Source organism: Barbatula barbatula (assembly GCF_947034865.1).
Source record: "Barbatula barbatula genome assembly, chromosome: 23".
Taxonomy (NCBI): domain Eukaryota; kingdom Metazoa; phylum Chordata; class Actinopteri; order Cypriniformes; family Nemacheilidae; genus Barbatula; species Barbatula barbatula.
In genome coordinates, this window is record NC_136786.1 from 10,406,416 (window position 1) to 10,429,872 (window position 23,457).

Genomic DNA, 23,457 nt, shown 5'->3' on the forward strand with positions numbered 1-23,457 from the left:
GATGTAATTTTAGCTGGAGAGGTTCTGGTTAGGATGGTGTAATTTATTTTATTTCCGACCAAAACCAACTATGAAAAGCTCTGCTCCCACGAGGGCCATTCCTCCCTTGATTCTGATGCACAATTACAGATAAACACACACACAAAATGTGTCTAACGTCATTTTATCCTTAGCCTGGAAAACAATTGATCTTCTAAATAGGAAGAAATCCTGATTTTGTTTCACCCACCTTCAAAAAAACTTCCGAAACGAACCGAATTCCATAGAAAAAGGTTAGACATCCTCAGAAAAGGACACGGATTAGCAGATCTTTTCTCAGTGTTTTGGCATGAATAACAACAATACTGACCTCTCATTCTCTCTGATTTCCCATGATGCCTTTCTACAGAGAGTTAGTACTGGGCCAGGGTCAGGTGCTGACGTCCTGCTGTTGTTGAGTCTCTTACTCAAACCGGGGCCACTGCCAACTACCTGATAGCAGTGTGTGCGCGCTTGTGAAAATGACCCAATATGACAGCTGTCTAATATTTGTGGAAAGCAGAATTGAAAAATTGAAGAAAACTGAAAGAACAGATTATAATGCAGGGGTTATTTCCTTAGTTTTTGTTATATCAAATCAACCATATACACAAGTGCAACAGTAGGTGAAAAAAACATTTGTTACATGTTATATAATAATTTGGTTCTTTTTATATGCCTGTCTGTGTAAAGATTGTCACCAGGTTATCCAGGTTGCCATGGTATTGCTAGTTGGTCGCTAAAATGTTGTAGCGAAAAGTAATGTCACTCTTCCCAACAAACGGTATAACATCAGGTATTGGTCATGTCTGGAGGTTGAAGTATGATACTTAGGTTGGTTAAGGGTGTGTTAAGCACCACAAAAAAAACTACAGTTTAAGTGTCCAGTGCTTGTGAAGGTTAAAGGTCAAACTAACAATTATGTGTTAACAGAAGTTTAAAACTGTTATCAATAGAAATGTTATTGCATCCGGTAGTCATTCTCTTATGCTATACCATATTGATTTGCACATGGCCGGGATCATTAGCCAAATTATTAAAAGATGTGATATGCTATTAAAAAACCCTGCCTGCAGTCTTGAAGCCACATGTCTCATAGCTGAACTTATATGCAAACCAACATTATTATTCTACAGATGGAAATATTTAGGGACATTTATTTTTGCATCTCGAAAAGGAAGAGAGTCGTATTTGTATGTGCATGATAAACTTGTGGATTATTAATGAAGCTCCCATAATGCCAGTCCTTTGATTTGACACCACGTCTCAGGAGACACACGTCCCTGCTAAGAAGACACAAATTAGCAAATTAGTACTGCAGAAGACAGCAAAACTTTTCTGACAGAAACAACACCACACGGGAGAAGAAGTCACATTCCAGAGTCTGACATTTATGATGAAGAACAGTTCGTTGGATAATGCAAGACTGCTTCCTTGGTTTCGACCAAGGAAGTTTATAGTACCTGGGTATTCATTCATTTATAATACCTGACTATTCATAGCTATTCATGAATTTTTTCCCTGTTTATCTAAATCAGTTGGCATAGTAACCCCCACCCAAACATCTCAGAACACCTCAGAGTACCTTGGAATTCCCATTAATTAAAAAGAAAACGTACAAAATATTTGCCAGCAGATGATAACCAGACGATGCTAACCAGCCAAATCCAATTTATTTATATAGCACATATTTAAACAACAATGTTGACCACAGTGACATACAAAATATTACATATATCGTTGCATTCTATCTGACATTTTGAGTGACTCCCCGGGGAATATCTGAGAAAACACAAAACAATGTTAAAAAGAAACCTCAAGGTTGACTGTTTTATTGATAGTCTTTTTTTAACGACAGTATTTTTTGTTTTGTTTTAGGTTTCGTTGAAGAGATTAATTTTTTTATATTTATAGACACAACACTGGGCCAGCAGCGCTAGCTTCCTAATACCTGTGTTTACATAGACTCTCATACTGCAGTTAATGCCAAATAGTCAACCACGTCAAGAGTCTTTTTTACAGCAATAAACATTATTATGTTTTTCCAGCCATACTCATCACTAAAAATAATTTTTTTCAGTCCCACCTTTTGTGGATAAAACATCGATACAACAATTAGCACGGCCTTTTATGCTTAACTTGAACAAGAAAAAAGCAAGTTTCATTTTAAATGTAAATTTTTTACACATTATTATACACTAATTTCCTGTTTTAACAAAAATTATAAGTAAATTGTTTGTGTTGCTTGACAACGTATTTCTTTAATGAATGTCTGACAGATAGAGCCTTATTATTTTAAACCAAAAGTGATTTTTCAGAATCAGAAGGTTCCAACTGCATTTGACCTGTTCCAAAAAAAAACATTTACAAATTTCAGAAAATGTTGATATTGTACATGTGGAATACATTAAGGGTCTCTGTCTTTTTAATGTATAAAAAAGTTTTGTTCCTCATATAATTTTTGCTATATGACATGACAAACTTAAAAGCTCAATATCTCAAAACTACTCAGACCGCAGATAGAATCATATCATTCCAATGCGACCATATGACAGTTTGACTCCAGGAAAGGTCTTTACACATACAGCACATGTCATACAGACAATTCCTTGTTGTTTTACCTCCTCGTGGGTTTTGTTATTCCTGTTTATTGTTAATAAATTCAGTTAAATCACTGTCTGGGTTGTGTCTGCCTTTCCTGACAGAACGATCCAGCTAGCAAGAACCCATCAGACAATGAAATGGAAAGCGCCCTAGCCTCGAGCGAAGTCGCCCTGGAATTCCTGTCTGCAGCGGGTGAAGTGGGGTTCAATGAGGCCGAACTCTTGGTTATATTTAACAGCTGCGTCAACGAGCCCCTCGAGTCCGGGGATATGAGGACGCTTCGGCAATATAGGTAGAAATGCCATGAATCGAGATGAGCCCAGGGCCTCAGCTCAGGTCAGACCTTCTGCTCCCATGCCTTACATCCCGGAGGATCCCATCCTGGCTGTCGTGTCCCTGGAGAAACCAGCAACATCCACCTCGACCCCGGAGAACCCTGTCCTTCCAGTCAGCCTTTGTGAGAAGCCTCCCTAGAGAAGGCCTCTAGGGAGTCTGTATCTGACGCCTCAACCTCGGAGCAAGCCACCCCGCCCCCTCGTTTCCTCATTAATTATCTTGTCATTGTTTTATGCCCCACCTGTTGCCATCATTATTTGCTCCCCATTTTCTGCCCTTGTGTTTGCAGTCTTGTGCCGGTTCGTTTTGTATTACCTCGTGTCATTCTGAAGTCAGTCCAAGACATATGTAGTCTAGTTTTGTTAAGTTTTTTCTAGTCTAGTCTGTTTATTGTTTTTTTATCAAATTTCTTGTTGTTTTACCCCCTCGTGTTTTTTTCTCCATATTTTGAGTCAAGAACTTCTGTTAAATCACTGTCTATAAAAATAAAAGCTTACTTTATGTATTTATCGCTATGTGGGTTCAAGTTAAAATGACGCAAATCTCTGACAAAAAAAGACTTCTGGATGCTTGGTTTTGTAAATTGCTGTCAGCGTGACCGTCTGTTTATCCATCCAAAACATTGACACCTTTGTGACCCAGGGATGTTAGATTAGCCACATTGCCCAGAAAAGCTTGTCAAGGTCGAAGTCTGATATTTTAGAAAAGTCTTGAGATAAAGTTAACAGATTCAGCACACCTATGGATACATAAAATTCTGGACTGCATCACACAATGTTTATTATTCTTCTAAACCAATGTTGAGGAAGTGTTCTTTCTCTGAATGCCACCGTCAGTTCCAAGATAAGAGCTGTATCATCTCCAGACAGAGTTGAACACAGGCCGATACTTTGTTGATAATGATGTCAGAGAAAGTGATGGTGCGTTGCTCTGTCCCCTTTATTTTATAAAAAATAACAATATCAGATAATATGCAATACTGTAAATCTCTGTTTCTCTTTAAGAAATGTGCACAGGGCTGTTGTCAAATGGAGAGCAACCGGGAATGTTGCCTTGGGCTTTTTTATTGACAGGGGCCACTAAACATGTCTTCACACTGCTTGTAATTTCACACACCCTTATTATTTTGTCCCAAGATTAACACTTCTAGCAGCGTGTACTATAGTGCAGTACTGTGGTTTTGAGAATGTGGTTGCATCACATTGATTGTTGTTTTTCATATCAATCTCTTTTCTAGAATTTTAAAAGGGGAAGGATGAAATCAGAGACGCGTCCAGGTAATTGCAGGCTAATTTTTGTCCAAAGACCTTTTTTGAGCATCAAGAGGGGACGGGTGTTTTGGTTAATAATGGTCTGTCTTTACTTTCTGCTTTTTTTGCTTGCGTTGGCCTAAAGAGGAATGAACGCATGGTGTGATATTGTTTATGGATGCACATGAGGATTTTGTAAGCTTGTATTCACGGCTCTCTTTTGCAAGCAGCTCTTTCAACAGTCCAATAATTCTGGTTTAGTTTTACCTGAGGATCATTTCCCTCTGTCAAGCCAAGTCAAGCTCGAATATGTTTTACGTTTACGATAAGGTTTCTGACATAAATCTGCACACAAGAACTCATCCTTAAACGTAGAACAAATTGGTTGCAGAATGTTGATCGAGTCATCATGCATTAACATAAAAGTTCTTTCAAGGTTTTGCATTCCTGATGTGCTTTCAGTTACATGGATGGAGGAAGTAGTATTTGAGCCAGACTTTAGTTGAGAGTTTTAACCTTGGCTTGTATTTCGTTCTGTTGAACCGAAGGAACAATCTGTTTTCATATTTGATCAAGGTCAGTTCTGGGTTACTTTTAGATGCTGTCATGAATTTTGTTCTATATCAAAATGTCCTTCACATCTTCTTTTAACCTGTGATGTCTTTGCGAGTTGGACAGTGGTTGTTCACCAGAAAACAAAGACAGAACTTCTATAAAGACCAACTTTATTCACAAATTTACATACCTGCTCTGTATTATTGCTTAAAAATGGATGAATAACATTTTAAAAGCTTTTTGTTATTCACTGCTTTCAAACTTTCATAATACATTTATTTTATAATTGATCATCTTTTTTTGTTATAAAATATATATATATATATATATATATAGAAAATTTAGGGTCTCTCTCTCTTACCTCTCACACACACACACCTGAGTGTTTTCCCTTAACAGAATGGCAATGTTTGCGTAAGTTTGTAAAAGGCTCATTCTCTTCAATTATTACTATTGTCCTGTGTGCTTTGGAAACATGGTTCGTCTGTTTGCACACCTCAGAAAAGATCCCTAATCTGTAGTCTTGGGTTTAAACGTTTGACAACACCTTGCGCAACTACTTTGTCCCTCAAACCCTGTGTACACTGTACTTATCTCTTTGACATAACACAAGGGCAAATGTTTATTCAAAGTTTCACTTCAGATGTTATGGTTTTGTCTTCAGCCAATCAACAACGGCCTTGTCATCACATACCATCAACTACCCATCTCAGTTTACCAAGTTACCCCCAAATCTCTGTGATTTGCCTGTCTTAAAATATATCTTGGTCCATAACAGATCCTCATTGTATCCTAAAAACTTGTTTGTTTTGAGATGTCATTGAGGTTTGTAGTGGTATGGAAAATAATAACAGTTATGTTTGTCTTAGCTAGTAGCATGTGCTTTCCAAATGAATGAGCATCCTCGGGTCTCCCTGCCACAGACTTGGGCTCTTCAGAAGGACGAGCTGCTTGTAGTCGCTGTGCTCTTTCATCGCTTACTGCTGAATTATTATCACTGCCAGCCATTTGTTGTCCTCTGTCATTATCTTGAAACAGCTCTGTTTTTAAGCAGGAACTCTGACACAGTTTATGTCCTTTTTCATTTCTGTGAAATTGACATGCTTTGCTTTTGAACAAACATATAAACATGAATGAATGTGTGTTTGTGTGTATTTGAGGGGAATTGTGGTGGTGTGTCATACACCAGCAATGGGTCATAATGGCTAGTCCAAGCTTTCACATGCAAACATGCTTTATATAGACGCCATCTGGTTCTGTGTTCCGATAATCACACCAATTTAACATGAAAACCTTTTTCCTCCAGCCTTCTGTAAGGTAGTTTTTGAACATGTCTGAAGTGGTTGTTTGAATAGTTTTTTACCTCAAGTTCTCCTTCTGTGCACCCTTTATTGAAAATGTATAGCTGTCAAAGCTTTTTTAATTTTTCCACATTCAGCAAAGGTTCGTTTTTAAAAATAATTTAATTCATTTCATTTTATATAGAGCTTTTCTGGGTACTCAAAGCGCTTTACATCGAAGGGGGGAATCTCCTCAACCACCACCAATGTGCAGCAGCCACTTAGATGATGCGACGGCAGCCATATTGCACCAGAAGGCCCACCACACACCATCTTATTGGTGTAGAGGAGATCAGTACATATGGGGATGATTAGGAGGCCATGATGTGATTGAAGGTTTTAGTTCTGTGTTATCTGTGTGTGTAAGGTTCATGAAAGAAAAACAAATATCACAATCGACAAGTTTCTCATTTGTTTTAGTGTACAACCTTTTAACTTTAATGGTGAAGCAAAGGACAAAATACTGAAGAATAAATTAGATTAAAAAAAATAGCCACAAGCACATTTTTGATTTGTACAACAAAGCAATGCAACATATTGGTATCTTGATTTCCATATATACAGAATAAAAAATATATTTTTATTCTTAGTCCACTTACTTCAGTGTCAATTATTTTTGTCTTAATAACAACAAACAAACAAACAACTAAAAACAAACAAAAACATATACAAATGTATTTCTTTTTATAGTTTGTTTTCTTAATTTGTATGTTTTTCTTTTTAATGGTGTTTTTCATTAATTACATTTTAATTGCATTCCCATCAGGAACATACTGTAACCAAAATGTAACACAACAAATATTTTTTTCTTTTCGTTTCTTTTCAAAAATTGCTTAATTTTCGACATTGCACAGTGGTAAAGTACGTGATGGGTAGTGGAGACATTAACAAAAACAACTGCAAAACAAAAACTTTTTTTGGATCATGTAGGATCCTTTTAATATTTGGTGAAAAAGTTCTAAACATGAATTAATCTCCCAATTACACAAACACACACACACAAAATCATTAAATAGCAATGCTGCACATTAACTTTTTTAACAATCCACAATTAAAAACAAAATGTAGAAGGTTGGTTTAAGTGCTGTATTAACCATTCATATGGCCAGTCACACTTGGACTGTGCAGCAGTGCAAAAGCACACAAAAGTGTGAGCCGCAGTGCACTGGGACCTTGATGAAATGATTTAAAGGTCTTGCAGTTTGCTAAGACATCTTTGTAGGGGGCAAAACATATTGGCATCTTCTGCGCAAACTTTTCTGAGACAGCCTAATAGGTAACACTAAACTAAATTCTTTGGTGTTGCTTAAATAACCCAAATACTAATTTGTAAAATGCACATATGTAGTTAAGTGAAGTGCTAGTTCTCTCAGCTTTCCCATTTTCTCACGTGTGATCTCTCCTTATTTGTATCTCTTTAGTAAGATCAATGCTATGTAGGTCTATGTCTGTTCTGAAGTGCTTCTTATTTATCCTCTATACTCTATTTGTATATGTGGCTATGCTGATCAAAATGTTGATATAGTGCAAAACTGTAAACGTTTTAACGTCTCTTTTTTAAGATAACAAACATGTACAGAAACCAAAACATAATAACAATAATTATTAACAATAGTCAGAAAATTAGAAAAATAATAGAGAAATGTTTGGTTCCAGCAGCCCGTCAAACTTCTTTCAAGTATCTCTCAACGACACACACGAACGCACACAAACGTACACAAATACCCCCATAGGCACACTGTACATATACACCATTTTTTGTATACACACACAACACACATATGACATTAAACATACGTACAAAGTATAAAAAGTCAACGAACGTTAACTCTTTTTTTGTTTGTAAAAGTAAATAATTAAGAAACAAAAACAACACCTTGATGAAAAATATATCATAATACTTGACAAGTTGCATAGGTTTGAGATTTCTTTTTCAGGCACCTCATCTCTTTTCCCGCAGTGCATGGTCGCACCGCAAAGTAGGCCGCATAAATACCCTCTGACCTTGCTCCCTTTTTTTGTAACAAAAATATATTATATTTTTTCTCTTTTGAAAGTGCCACACAGATTACTCTGAGTTACAGATACCCATTGGATTCTAAGACAACCACGCACAAGTGGCCGAGAGAAAGAGAGGCCTGTCTGCTTGAGTTTGTTTTGAGGCAGTGAGATAGAGGCAATAGAGACATCTCTTTGTTTTTCTTTCCCTCCATGCCATGGGGTTAAAGTTCATTCCCCTACTACCCAACCTTGCTGCTCTGTGTCTCTTTCCCCACCCTTCTTCTCCATCTCGCAGCTGCCTTACGAACAGCCGCATTCTTCTACAACCATGTTCGGCATGTCCTTTTTGACGATTTTCTGCTCTTCGTTGTAGTAGAGCATGGACATGGCTCGCAGGCGCGTGGGCACACAACATGACTTGATGTTGTTGAAGGGGCTGTACCCTCTCATGCGATAGTGGTTGATGACGGTTGAATGGAAATACAGCGAGTCTCCGGTGATGCTCATGACATGGCTGGGGCAGTCGCCTTCGCAGTAGTTGGCGTGATACCCAGGTGGAGCGATGATCCAGTCGTTCCAGCCAATGTCCTTGAAGTTTATGTAGAACTGACGTTTGCAGCAAACTCGCACCTTGCCGTCGCATTCCAGGCCCCTTTTGCGACGTCTCCTTAGGGTCACTTCGTCCATTCGTTTCACCACAGCCATGAGAAATGGCCGGTGCGATTGCTCGCGTTCGCCACCTCCCGGAGTCACAAGCACGGGCGTGGCCCGCGCATCGGCACACAGGGGACAAGAAACACGCAAACTTAGCGTGCTGTCTCCTTGTTGCAGCAACGCCTGCACGCTGGACGACACGGAAAATGTATGCCAGCCGCTGCGGCGTGTGTCCACAGACTTCTCTGCCAGAACCTTCTCCCCCGTGCCATGCTGCAGGTGTAGCCGAATGGTGATGTTAGCACGAGTGCGGTTGCCCTTTGGCAGTCGAAGAAAGAGCCAGACGTTGGCTTGCTCCACAAGGGTCATCTCGCCACCTTCCTTGGAGATGAGAAAGTTGATGAAGCCTGGAGCCACACCTGAGGTAAAGGAAGAGAAACAGACACAGGCGATTAGTCAAGTGAGCAGATCTTTTTGTTATTGCTGTACTTGTGTTTCACTTTAGCCTGGGGCTCTAGTTGACTATGGAGACAGTATGCCAGCCACATCAGAGCTGACGCTGGGAGTGGCGGCATCAGTGGAACAGTTCAACTTTGTGACCAGTTTTTCAAGGTTTCTGTAAAACAATCTTCTGTTTCATGTGACTATTTATTATTTACGGCAATGTAGTTAGGGATCCTTTATCCTCACATCAAATGCAAGAATCAGCGGATGATCAGAAACAAACCCTCCGACCACCTTGACCACCTCGAAATTGAAAGGTTTTAAATCAACTGCATTAACTGAGCAATTAAGAGCCTCTGTGCTTAGAACAAGGAGTTTGCTTAAAGAAGGGTAACACATAATGACCGTAACAACGTACAGCGTGCAGCTGGAAGCAGTGATGTGGCATGTGGCTTGCTGTCTCATTGAATTGTAAAAGCCTGCTCCCTCTGCCTTTGATTCACACTGCATTATACACAGAGGCAAGGCCTCTGGAAAATCTCAGTTCATGGATCATTTGAGTACTTCTAAACAAATCCACTCAACCTGATTTAAAATTACAGCACCTTTGACAGGATTATTTCTAGATAGTTGACATCTGTGGTGCTTTAAAATTGGTCACCTTGTCAAATCGAAAAAGGCAAGGAAGTGTAACATGCAATATTTAATTGCTGATAATTTATTAATGTTAAGAATATTGAAAGTACAAAATCTGTCACCCACCACTACATATTCAAAGGATTACGACACATAACAATGATGTCAGACAATAAACACGTTTGCGTGTGTGTTAGCGCAAGCGTTAAGGATCCCTGGTCCAAACCCATCTATCCAAACACAGGCGAGCTTCCCAAACGCAGTCTTAAAAAGTTTTCCCTTCTAATCTGCACCATGTGAAAGAATCAAGTATCATTAACATTTGCTTAATTGAGTAAACCCTTCAAACTGCCCCTATGCGGCAAAGGCCTACGTCCAAAGAAGAAAGGCCGCCGCCACGCACAAGACCTTGCAACTCTGCATGCTTCTGAATTTTGTCAGGGCGCAAAAGGAAATTTTGAAATTTGAGGAGAAAGAGTACAGACCCATGCGGTAATCCCTCAACAATAAACACCAATTTAACCACAAGGGCAAAGTTTGCACAGCTGTCCTGAACACAAAGATAGAGAATAACATTTACATTCCTCCCCTCCCCATCCATGTCTTCAAAAGGGGCGGGTAGCTGAAGTAAAGAATCACCTGGGAGTTTAAGTGTGTGTGGGGGGTTGGGGGGATGTCCACTCCTCTTTAAACAGGGCTTTAGTTAATGTGCTCTGTAATCCCTTTTTCTATCAGGTTTACCTTAAGGGGAATCAGCCTCTTTCATCTCCTTGTTGGCCTTCTGTTATATTGTATAGCTTGCAATGCCCCAGTGCTCGAAGCTTAATGGCTTGTGGAGTAAATAAGACCGTAACCTGAAAGGTGGTTGAAATAACTCTTTGGATTGAGTTTGTTTGTGACTTTCTTGGTTAGCTTTTATTTATCTTTGGCTAATTTGTTGACGATGCTGATTAAAGACAACAGTTTATCCACATGCATGCTCATTAAAAAAAGACAATGCTAACAGGTACGTAATGGATTTAGAGCAACCACGTAGCAGCACATGTGCACGCTTGATGTTGTCAATGTCTGACTGACTACCAGTAGTTTTGATTCAGGCCTGTTGTGATGCTATTGTGAAAAAAACATACTAATCCCTAATCTAATAAAGATTCTTGAACCGTTTTCTTCATTGACCCAAAAAAGTTAAGTTAGAAATAAATGGCTGACTGTGGAAGTACGACTCATTTAATGGTGTGTGAATAACATCAGTTCTTTGCTTGTTATGCAACATATTTCAAACGTAGACACGTCAGCCACGAGGATGGATTTAACAGACTAAACAACATTACGCTGTGAGATATGATATCCTATAATACTAATATATTCAAATAATAATGAATTAGAAAATGGACAATCATGGGTCAAGTCGCTACTATAGTTAAGTCACAAAGAGACTAGATCCTAAATAATCTGTAATGAAAGAATTACAAGAGACAACACACAACAGAAACTGACGCTTCAATCATTAAACATCCATTGGCATTATAACGTCACTGACAACAAAACCACTTGAATTCCTATCGGTGCACAGCATGTTGCTACAACTGCATTTACAACCTATTGTACCATAAAACAGTGTAATTAAAGCTTATTTCCCTACCATAACACTGTAGAGTTTTGTACACATTCCCAGGCAAGTGTCCTAACACTGTCAAACTGTTTTCACAATATCACACCCTGTGCCATAAAGGCCAACCATGCCTGATATGTACTTCCCCACACAGGCTCGTTCACTCTGGTCCTCATCACCCGCAGGCATCCGAGTTACCGACAGCAGGCCTGATTTACTATCAGACACCCCGTCCAACAGCGAAGAATCACCCGCTTCAGCTAGCCCCTGCAGGCCAGTACAGCTCCCAGGAAACAAGAAGGGTAATGAGGAGAGTTACTGCTGCCTCCCCCATCCTAACCTTTCGGAAGAATCTGCAGAACATGGCTCAAGGCCATCGACATGGACCTGCTTTTTCAAGTTTAGTAAGACTGCAATTTCACAAGAAAAGAACCATTTACAAAAGGGATCTTGATCTAACACTCTATATAGATGCAATTCATTTTACTCGTCTCTATAGATTTTTAAGGATTTGAGAGAGGCTTTTAGACTCTCTAGGCTTGCCGCTCTATGACCAAGTCAGCATCTGCAAGTGATAACCCACTCTCACGAACAGGTTTGGATGATGCAGCAGCTGTCAAAGTAACAAATGAGCATAGCTGGCATGATGCTGCAGCATCCTTCGTTCCCTACCTTGAAGCCAAGCACACTTTAAACCGCATATAAGCAAATGTCAGTGGCACTGAGGCATCCTACAACCTGAGAAAGAGAGAATCTTGACCACGCTAAAGCTAACGGATCCTAGGATAACAAGGAAGTATTTTAATGTGGTACATGGGATGGTGCTTGAAGATGGTTTGTGGCTTTGTAACATTAAAGAAATAGTTCACCCAAAACTAAAGATTCTGTCACCATTTACACAGCTTTGATATGTACCAAATCTGTATGTCTTATAGTGTTCTGTTGAACACAAAAGAAGATATTTTGAAGAATGTAGGACAGCAAACTGTTCTGTACCATTGTAAGTTTCCCTACTATGGGAGTCAATGGTAAGCAGCGCCGCCGCACCCACTGCGCGAATCACGCACTGTGCATAGGGCACCAAGGGCTGAGGGGGCACCAAAAATAGCCAGATGAAAAAAAGAAAATATTTTTAATCTAATATTATTTCATTAGGCTATAGAAAAATAATTAGGCAGACATATTTTAGCCATGTACATGTAAAAAAAACCACTGCAGTGCCGGTTGATCGCGCGTGCGCCTGACGCAGTTTGACAGACGGTAGCCTAGGCAACTTATTTGGAAATGGCCCCGAAAAGACAGCAGGAGTCAGGATCAGAGAAAAAAAAGAAGAAGAAACTGCGAGATGATGCCCGTGCATCGCTTGCAGGTAAGTCCATGTTTAATCAAATTAAATTCGGGAAATGTGCATGATGTGCTGCTACTGATCGTAATGCGCGTCGAACTTGTGTAACGGAGGCCAGCTAGTGAAGAGCTGTGTGTAAACCTCACTACCCAACCAACAAAGATGCTTTAGCCTCCTCGTTAGAGCGCTCGTCTGCCATTCGGACCGACGTCAGTGCCGAGCGGGGCGAGTAACTTTAATTTCGGTGCAGCTTGCAATCTGAATTGAGATTTTACTGTTAAACATTGATAGTTTTTTGTTTTGCTATTCTGTTTACTGAAGAAAAGTTTGCACCTTTAAGAGGGGGGGGCATCATAATGGAATTATGCTTAGGGCACCAAAATAGCTAGGTAGGGGTCCAAGAACTGTTTGGTTAAAGTAATTCTTCCAAATATCTTTCTTTGTTTTCAACCAAAGAAATGCATACACGTTGGAAACAACTAGAGAGTATAAATTCATGTCAGATTTTTCATTTTTATGTGAACTATGCTTTTAAATGTTTAGTAGGCTGACTGTGCCAGGCTGCCAGCACAACGGTAAGACACAGTGGAACAGAGATTCTTGGTATTACTATTACTATAAAATGTAGGGAAGGAAAATTACTCTCAAGCAAGACTTCTGTTTTCTGCAAAAAAATCGACATTAAGTCTAGCACAACAACAACACTCACAGGAAGAATCGGGAGGTCTTTATTCCTCAACTTTAAACCATTACTGACAGAAACGCAGAATTGTAAAGCTTCCCCTGTGATAAATAGGAGGAGACAGAGAAAAAGAGGAAAATAAGTAAATATTGAGTCATTGTTTCAGAACATGTCAAGCTTTGCATATGCAGCCTGCACGCCTGAATGACATCAGAGGCCAGAGACTAAGCACCCACACGTGTTTGCCACATCTAGCGCAACATCATTGCTATTCCTCATGTTTGAAGCCATAGCTAAAGTAAGATCCAACTACAACTTTAATGAACACTGGACAGAATTACTGAGATCTTAAAGTATTAACAAGGTTCTGCATTTGTCCAATCATTCCCATAAATTATGAAAGACAAACTTTTAGAGAAACCCTGTATATTCTGTGTAGTTATTCCTATGACCTCCGGTCCCCACTTAAGACTCCCTTGATATCCATGCTTAAAAACACTAACTGAAATTGTTTATTTTATATTTGTTAACTTGAGGTGGTTATTCCTCGTCTTTAGTTCTGCCAGTGCCGGAAAGTCTGCAGACTAAAGGTTTTTTATTATTAGCAGTCATGGTAACATACACAAGCACTGATTGCGCGTGGCTGCAGGCTATACACTTAAATTGAGAGTAATCAGTCTTAGCATGTAGCAATCATTCAACCAACTTATTGTATGTGGGAAATAATAGTTAAAACAACTAATCTGTATAATAAAAGCCGGCTGGGGTTCTGCAGTCGTTGTAACTGAATCATCAAGGTCGTTTCTGAAATCTCTTTAGCCAAGAGTTTAAGACAACAGCCATGCACAAGTAAACTATAAACGATTATGACATGGCAATTTGAATCCCATTTTGCCTTCTGAGAAAACAAGTCCCCTTAAATAAAACCGTGTAAGCTAGCTGTGATGTCAGAATTTCATGAAATTTGTGCAACAGGTTATTTAAATATTTTTGTCATATAAGTGACCAAAATAAGCTACCAAAAGTTTATTTGCACAAGCTATATACTGATAGTTACATCATCATCAACATCATCATGTGTGTACTGTCTGTGCTATTATGGGAGCAGATTCTTGGATTAGACACCAGACAGACAGTTTATGCATAAGTCTGGTGTCTGTATCATTCACATAATTACAGCTGTCTAAACAACCTGCTTAACACTTCAAATCAAATCAATTGTGTAATAAGAACCAATATGCAGAACTGTGCATTACAGAATTTAGTTGAAAATCAATGAAGTTGCATTTATGTCTCTGCTTGTGATGCCTATCAAAATGTATTACCCGGTGTTACATTGCAGACTAAGTGATATTTGTCCATCCTTTGTGATCCATAATACTTTTATATTATTTGACATCTTACTGTTACTCTGTCGTGTCTGTTATTTGTAAGGGTTTCGTGCTTTATTGCATCCCCCCTTGTGGTAGATTTGGAGAACGGCTCGTTTTTTTGAGCGCTAGTGAATATCTAATAACATATGTCAGATGCTTGACTGAAGAAAGCTCACGATCGCGAGGCGAGATGCAAGATTATCGCGAGGTTTCTGTGCGATAACGCTGTGAGGGATCGGCGAGAGGAGATGAGGGAATTTGTGGTCGCTTTCATGAGCTTCGGGGTCTTTTAGCCTCGCATCCGAAACGCATGTGATGCAGATGCGGAGATAGGACGTGTCCTGAATACATCACTGTTTGTCGGGCTGTCAGGTTCATGTTGGAAACTTAAACGCTGGTTTTGCGACAAACAGAATTCATAACAGACTGTGTATGAGTAATCTTTACCTTGAGCCTTTAAGAGCTCCACCCAGCTCTTAAAATAATGTAATATCCACTGTGACAAAGTAACTTTACTTAACTGCAGTATACTATAGTAAGGTTCAAAAACACTTTAGCTATATATTTTACTGTATTTTACTTACAGTTTATTGAGAATTTTCATCTGGGTTATCAAATGTTGAAATTGTCCATTGAACACTTATAGAAGTGTCTGTCAGTGATACCAGCCCACATTTACTTTTTCACATTTATCAGTTATAGTTATAGTTATGGTTGTTGGTTTCAATAAACCAGTGGCATTGTATTTTTTTCCATCCACCGAGAGAATTAAAAGCTGAGTTTACGTTATATGACAAGCTTTTGCCTGGCACCTTAAGATTATGAGGGTATGTTTCTCATAAAGCATCTCCTTGCTGTGGTGGAAAAGCCACAGTATTAAGATTCCAGTAGAGTTGCAGAAAATTTCAGCATGTTCAGCCAAGCTAAACTCTTAAACTTTTATAAGTCTTTTAATCGCATAAAATGACGCTAAATGTTTTTTCCTCAAATTTTAATGAATTACTCTGTGTTTGTTCACATGTCTTATATACAAATTTTTGTACTAATTCCTACGTTCAACTTTATTATATAATGTCTTTCTAAATAGCCGTGCTTTCCATGCAGCTGCAGCGTTAGCCTTTCCCAGCTCCTTAAAATCAGGAAACATTCATCTTTCAGACAAGCAATCCAATTGCTCTGTTTGCTGCTTTTTAAGTCTGACACATCTGTTGAGTGCTCCTGCAGCACACCGCGGGTTCTCCTGTCTCTCTGTGTCACTCATGACCCGTTTGAGCTGTGTGACTCAGAGAAGAACCCAATTTCTTCTCACATCATGGGCTTGACAGCACCTTTGAACAGCTCTCACTGCAGCCGACAATGCTCTTTCTACCGCCTTTCAAAAGCGACACAAAGGCAGTAACCGAACAGCCTTCTTTTTTCTCTTATAATGTGGAGAAGTCCTTTTTTTATTCCGCCGAGTTATTTTTTATCTCCCTCGCAACCCTCTTCAGTCACATAGGGAAGCTACATAGGAGGCTGTCAGTCCTCAGGGAAATGCTCCTGTACAAAGCTTATGGCTAGAAGCCCCCGGGGGCCTTCACATATAATTACAGATTCTCTAAACCAGCAGGAGGTTTGTAGAAACCCCGAGAGGGGGAGCAAATTGCCGCAGCGCAGTCCTAGCTTTCTGCTCTGAGCCGCTCTCGGTGGCAACAGGTTTCCCGAAACTCTTCTGACTTAGTTAAACAGCTTTTTTAACCCACCTCTAGTCCCGTCGATAATTTACTTTAACATACTTGGAAGCTAAGTCATTCTCTATGCATTATTTAATGCTTAAAATTCGGACTCACCGGCTTCGGCAAAGGTGATAATCTCCGTCTGTTCCGACTGGTCTCCCTCCAAACGGCTACTGGCCTCGTCCTCAATCAGGACACTCCCGTCCTTGGCCACGCGCCCCACGTGTACCTTGCGAATGGCATTGAGGAGCGCAGCACGAGGCACCGGGTTTGTGATGTTGGGGCGTTCTTGCAGGTGCAGCATGTTAAGTATGTGTCTTTTCACCGCCTCAACCACATCTTGCTGGGCTCCCTCGTCCTTTCGAAGCCGTGCCATGGCACATGATGGACAGTCCGTGGCTGCTGCCTGTTCGGATGTTGCCAGGCTCCCTTTGGTGACCATGGCACTGAGGGAGCAGGTCTGGATGAGCAGCAGGAGGATCCCGCTCAGCAGAGGGAGAGGGGACATCCTTCAATCACAGCTGTCAGTCACTGAGGGGAGCTGGAAGGTGCGGATTGAACACACCAATTGGACAATAAAAAAAAACTTACTTGAAAAGTTCCTTCCGAGTATAACAAGAATCCTTCCGGTTGCTAGCAATAAAGTCTGCCTGAGGATGAGCTCAAGATTTAAGCGGAGCAAAAAATAAGAGCTAAACTACAAATGGGAAAAAGTGTGGATGAAAGTGTATTCCTTGCTGGTAAGTTGTGAGACAAGGTGCTGATCGAAAAGCAGGACAAGTTCTGTCAGTGGTTTTCTCCCTCTTCAGGTCCTTGAGAAGTTTGTATGGGATGGACAGTCGGCTTCTGGATGTGCCCCAGGGAAGCAGTGCGCTCGTAAGAGGTCTGGGACTGCTCACTGTGCAAGAGTTGAATGGTTTTGTCGAAGTGGGCTGGACTCTTTCACTGGCTCTTGCTCCCCTGTCTCTCTGTTTCTACTTCTTCTCCCCTCCTTTACACAGTAATTATACTTCCCTACCTCCCTCCCATCCTCTTTGCTCCCTCCCTCTCCGAGCGTTTCCTTTTTAATTATTTATTTTTCTAATTGTTCTATTTGTAGGGCAGAGTAACTTTCCCCCTGCAGGGCTCATGGACCTACGCACGCATGACAAGTGATTTGTTGTTAAGTGCTCGCTATGATTGAGTCCACACCTCTGTCAGACTTAGTCGTAGTGCAGTCTGCTGGGATGTTCATTCAGATGGAAGTTTGTAAGCAGCAGTGCTGCTAATACTTGATATTAATTTATATATAAAATGCCATTCTCGCTCATAATCAAAATAAAGCATTTTTAAGCACTTTCGAGGTTGTCTTTTCCCAGCTGTATAACACTGTGGTGACACATCACTTCCTTTAAAATGTGTTAGCCAATTTTGGTAATTTGTAAATGGTCAAAAGTCACATTCTCCTAAAAGTTCTCATACCGTTATGGAAAGAACGCCTTGACGTCACGATAAAGTTGTGCACGTTAAGTCTTCAATGCTTCCCCTTTACTGCGGCAGCACATGCCGCTTAAAGATCGTCCAGGACGTTGCCGGAAGACTAACTTCCTGCAGGCTAAATACAGATGTCTGGGATTCTTAGTGAGACGAGCAGCTGGGCTTGTGACATCATCAAAGGCTCAGCAGAGGCCACGCGTGGGTCGCCCAGCCAAAATGTGTATGAGGAATCCCGCAGTCATACAAGTCAGATGATGCAGTAGGTTATGCAGACACCTTTACCATATCAGACGCAATGTGTTTTACGGGGTTGTGTTACTCAGAAGGTCTGATTCAGGAGACCCCCCTCCTAGATGATGCTGGTTGAGGTCAGTGTCTAATGTCTGCCATGAGAAGTCAATGTCTCGTTTTGTATTTAAAGAAATTAAGAGGCAAATGCGTTTATATAAATAGCCAAAATGCATCTTTGGAGTGACTTATTTTTTGTTCTGATGATTTTATCATTTCATCCCTGCCAGCCAATCTTTATTATTTGTTAAAGGTTTTTACTGACATTATTTTTAGTCAACTTTATTTAAATTAATTAATATTTACAGATTATACATTATTTGCCAGGATTAATAAAGTAAACCCTTCCTTACAATGATGGTTTGTATCACTGTAACATAGAAGTTACTCCCTCTTGTGGTCAAATCTGCTCATTACAGGTGTATTGTACAATATACAACTAATCCGCACGCACAACTGTAAAAAAATGACACAAAATATATAAAATGAGCAAGACAAGAGTTATTTTATTAATTCTAGTAAGATTAGTTTAATTATGTCTGTAATATTTTGTACATTTATTTCATCACTTTTGAAAATAGACCAAAAGCTATTAAAGTAAAATTGACAAAATATCAATTAATAAAGGTATAGATCCCCAGTATAATTGCCAAGAATATCATAGTTTTGTACAATATCGGCTTCAGTAGTTATCAGTCAGTATTTCACATTATACTCTATGGAATATGCACTGTAAAACTTGACAATTTTATAACGCTTTTGTTACAATCTGAAGCTTCATTAGATTTTTTAAATTTTTTCATTTGTGGCCTTCAGATCAGTACTTGTTCGGCGCACTTGTTGTTTAACGCTGGTTAGTTGTTGTTATGTAATGATCATGTCGTGGGATGTACAGGGCACCGCTGTGACACTATCAAGTCAAAAGCACATTAACCCTTATCCGATGTTTGGTTCTGAAGGTATTTTCAATTTGTTTAAAATAAACATGTTTTTATTTTCATCCATAACATGAATATTTGTCTTATTTGGTCATTACAAGGGTTAATTGTTCACATGAAGAAGATATTTTATGGTGTGTGGAAAAAGAGACAGAAGTATAGACACCGGTGGTCCCGTTTTACTTTATGAAATTCAGCTATATTCATTGGGAACGGATAGCAGAACCAGCGGGACACGTTTTTTTTTCCTTGAGGCACTGAATGTTTGTATGGAGACTGAAGCTTTTTATTAGGGTTGTTAAAATGAACCATTGCAGTCTCTGTCTCGTACCTATGACAGGAGAGCAGTATCCGACACAACACTTCAGCCAGAAACAAACTTAAGATGACATGATGTAATACACTGTGTCACACTACAATAAACACCCAGGACATGTTGACGTGTAGAATTCAAACCAAGTAGGAGATAAAGATACCAATTACAATCCTCTAAACACTGAGAGTCAAACAACCTGAAAAGAACCAACAATCCAAAGCAGAATATAGCAGCAGTTGCAATTCAATAGGCCCTGCATGAGTAAATGTTGCTTAGCTTTAGCTGGGTTAAGCGTTTCACGACGGGACACTCTGGCAGCTTACAACGGCCAGTCATTGATGGATGACTTTCCTCCACTACTATCCCCTTATCATGGGACACATAACGGAGACTGGGATAAGAGTAAAGTGACAGAGGTTATGTGATTCCTCACTACCACGGCGGGGAGAGGGCGCAGACCCATTTAAATGTGAATGGAGAGGTGGAAGAGGAAGGACCAGGGAAATGTTTTTCAACCCTGGAGATGGACTGAATGAGTAACTCATTTTCCAGATGTGAGTTTGATTCAAATTCGTGATTCAAATATTTTTATCTCACACTATGTTTCTCTTGCTCTTTATCCCTTCCTGGATTCAAGATAGGGGAGAAGCTGTAGGTCAGGCTGTCTGGGCCGTTTGCTATTTGAAACCGGATTCGACTGCGTTTCCCTGTGTGAGTTTCATTTGAGACCGCGGGGGAAATCTCCAGGTCATGAGGTTAGATAGACTAACAGAGATTGTCCCAGGTGATTGCTCCTGCTTTCCTGCTTTTAAAGAAGTACAAAGATGATAAATGAGAACCATTATCATGCAATTGTGCGTAACTACTGTATTTATCATGCAAGTGTATTGTGTATTCTTCCATGTGAGTTTACCCAGATAAAAGAATATTACCCAAAGACAGCCTGCACTACTTACCAGTGCTTTGGTTTTGAATCCACCAATTAATTTACAATACATCAAATGCCCTATTGCTTAACAGGGCAGTCCCAAAAATTCTGTCATTCTTTTATTTTACACACTGCACAATTTTCAGCACATTCACTTTTAATTTATTCACACTGAAGGATCTCTTCCGAAGCACCCTTGGCCCTTTCATTCCTCATGAAGGCCACAGCCTTGGAGGGACCCGCAGACTGAACTTTGAAAGTGAATTTGGAAAACAACAAGCTTTCTGGTATGTAATATTGAATCTGGGTGTGGACAAGAGGTGTTTTGACTGTTCTTATTTTCAAGATTGGGGCTTTTTGGAGCCATGTGTAAAATCCAATGTCTTAAAAATTTTATTTCATTAGTTCAACACCAGATTGATTCTGTTTGGGAGAACCATCTGGGAACCATCACTGATAATATTAGCTGCGGTCTAAAAAATGCTGGGTTGTTTTCAAACCATGGTTGGGTCAGTAACACTGACTTATGCTAGGTTGTTTCAGCCCAAAATGCTTTGTTTCAACCTATAGTAGGGTCAAAAATTGACAAACCCAGTTGTTGGGTTTACGTTAACTTATGCAGGGTTGTTTTATCCAATGGTTGGGGCAAATATGACCCAAGTATTTTAACCCAACGTTTGTATCATGATTCTGCTGCATCATGTCATGTTTCTCTTAGTGTAGTGGCAGGATCATGACAGAACCTCATGTTTAATGTGGAGAGAGGCAATTATTATGGTCTTACAGACACTCTCTCTGGTCTCGTCTTTGTTCCCATCCTCGTTATTGATTAATGCCCTACACCTGTTTCCATCTTGATTTGCTCCATTACTTAATGCCCTTGTGTCTTCTGTCTTGTGCTGGTTCATTGTGATTTGGTTGGTGAGTTCATGTCTTGTCAGTTTAGTTATTTGTAGTTCATGTCAAAAGTTAATTTAAGTCTTGTTTAAGTGTAGTTATTTTTAGTCCTGTCCTGTCATGTTATTGTATCCCTGTTTTGTTCTGTTACCACCACGTGGGTCTATGTTTTATTATTTTGTTAAAATACGTTAACCCCTTACCCGCTGTCTGCACCTGGGTCCTCTCTCCGTGTCTCACCACGAGAATCATGACAGTTTGGGATTGTCCAGATTTAACCAACCATGGGTTGTAAATAACTCTGCATTTTTACAGTGCAGTTCTGCAAAAGCACCCAACTAAGTGGAAACTAACTTAAAAAGCAGATCCATTTGATGGAGCTTCTTATACTAAACAATGATCAATATATGCGTTTAATAAAGAACATAATTCCCATCATGGCTTATTATATTTGTGTGCAGCACCTAATTGAAAAATATGTTGTGTATCTATTAACTTGGTAATGTTTTATGCTATCCTTCATCACATTCAGTTTATACTCAAAATCATAAGTCCCCGAACATGGTTAGTGTCCGAGACTCTCTGCTGTGGAAATTTACCTTGTATACTTTAAATTTTTTAATTAAGCTTACACAAAATAAAGTTGGTAAATAAAGCACTTTCCAAGCGGCTTCTAAGACATACCTGAGATGATTTAGAGGGGCAGTTAGAGAATAAGGGTGTGATGACAGGGATTGAAGTTGGTGGGTGGTTCGGCTAGACATCGGGTGTGTCATCTCTGTGTATATTTTGGTTTAAACAAATCTTCATCGTAAAGGTCATTTGTAATGCCTCAGATGCAATTCACACTGTCCGAAAAAAGCTATCACTGGGATTGTACTCTTTAAAAAAAGTTAAAAGGTCCTAACATGTACCTTTGAGGAACTGATATGCACTCATCATAGACAGCCCAAAACCACACAGTAATCTCAACACTGACATCCGGCACACCATTTTTAAGTAAAACCATAGATGGACATCAGTACTTTTGGCTAATTCTCAGTTATGGCAGTCCAGACATAGGGCGATGTGAGACGTATGACAGCACCACAGGCTCAACTGATTCATTGATGATCATGGACCCATTGCTTGTACCTTGTTGAAGGATGGTGGGATTTTGTTGTTTAGTGAGTCAGGAACCACCATGATAAAAGAAAAATATCAAATAAAGCGCATGAATGAGTCTGCAGATGTGTTTGCTTTACCTACTGTTCAGTTTAATGGTTTCAAGGTGAAACACATTTTTTGCGCCATTTTCTATTTCCTTTCATTATTTTTAATTGCACCAGAGTGTGTAAGGGACCGCTATATGCACAAGTTCAACTTGCCTAGTTTTTGGCATGCGGATATGTGTAATGTGACACAATATTTGGCCGGCAAGGTTGGAGAAGAACATGGAGTCCTTTTCTTTTTTTGACTATTCTTAATATGGGAAGATGTTTGGAAGACCAACAACCGCATTTCTTTAAGCAGCACTAATATTAAGTTCCTTGATGTCAAGTTCTTTGTTGACAGTAAATCAAAAACATCCTCATGGTTTGAGTACAAGAAACAAAGTGTCTACTAAATATTCATAGATTGTTGTTTTCAATTTGCCCTTGGTGGTACATCATACATTTTTTGACAAAATAAAAAATGAAAAGACCCAAAGAAAAGTCTCAAATTAGATATTTTCTTTGAATATCTCAGTTGTTTCTTCCAGACATCCGAGAACAATTGGAGAGCAAATTCTTAGCTCAAGTCTCCTGCCTGAAAAATAACTCGGAAATCTCTCATGGACTATTATTGGACTATGGATTTGTCTGATCTGGATCTATATTATTCCTAGGAAATTTTAGGAAGTCTCTCACTTACACTTGATGCTCAAAAGATAACTTCAAAATCAGAATTAGATCTGCAGTGAGTAGTTCACAAGCTCTCTTGCATCTTCTGGTATATTCCCACATTTAGGTCAAGCTATGAGTCGGCATCTCATTGCAGATGACTGGTATGAGATAAAACATTTTGTTA

At 39.6% G+C, this 23,457-nt stretch overlaps 1 protein-coding gene across 1 annotated transcript; it reads right to left on the minus strand.

The window, feature by feature from the left end:
- Positions 1 to 6,521: 6,521 nt before the first annotated feature.
- inhbaa (inhibin subunit beta Aa) lies at positions 6,522 to 17,543 on the minus strand. The gene is made up of 2 exons (XM_079487595.1): positions 16,680 to 17,543; positions 6,522 to 9,177 (listed from the first exon to the last, which is right to left on the minus strand). Exons 1-2 carry the CDS (start codon positions 17,071 to 17,073, stop codon positions 8,405 to 8,407), a joined length of 1,167 nt encoding a protein of 388 aa, XP_079343721.1. The 5' UTR covers positions 17,074 to 17,543; the 3' UTR covers positions 6,522 to 8,404.
- Positions 17,544 to 23,457: the final 5,914 nt, after the last annotated feature.

Bases quoted from the DNA above. Each gene is read 5' to 3' on its own strand.
- inhbaa (XM_079487595.1), bottom strand. From the start codon at position 17,073: ATGTCCCCTCTCCCTCTGCTGAGCGGGATCCTCCTGCTGCTCATCCAG. The intron at 9,178-16,679 runs GTGAGTCCGAAT...CCTTTACCTCAG, and splicing joins TATCACCTTTGCCGAAGCCG to GTGTGGCTCCAGGCTTCATC.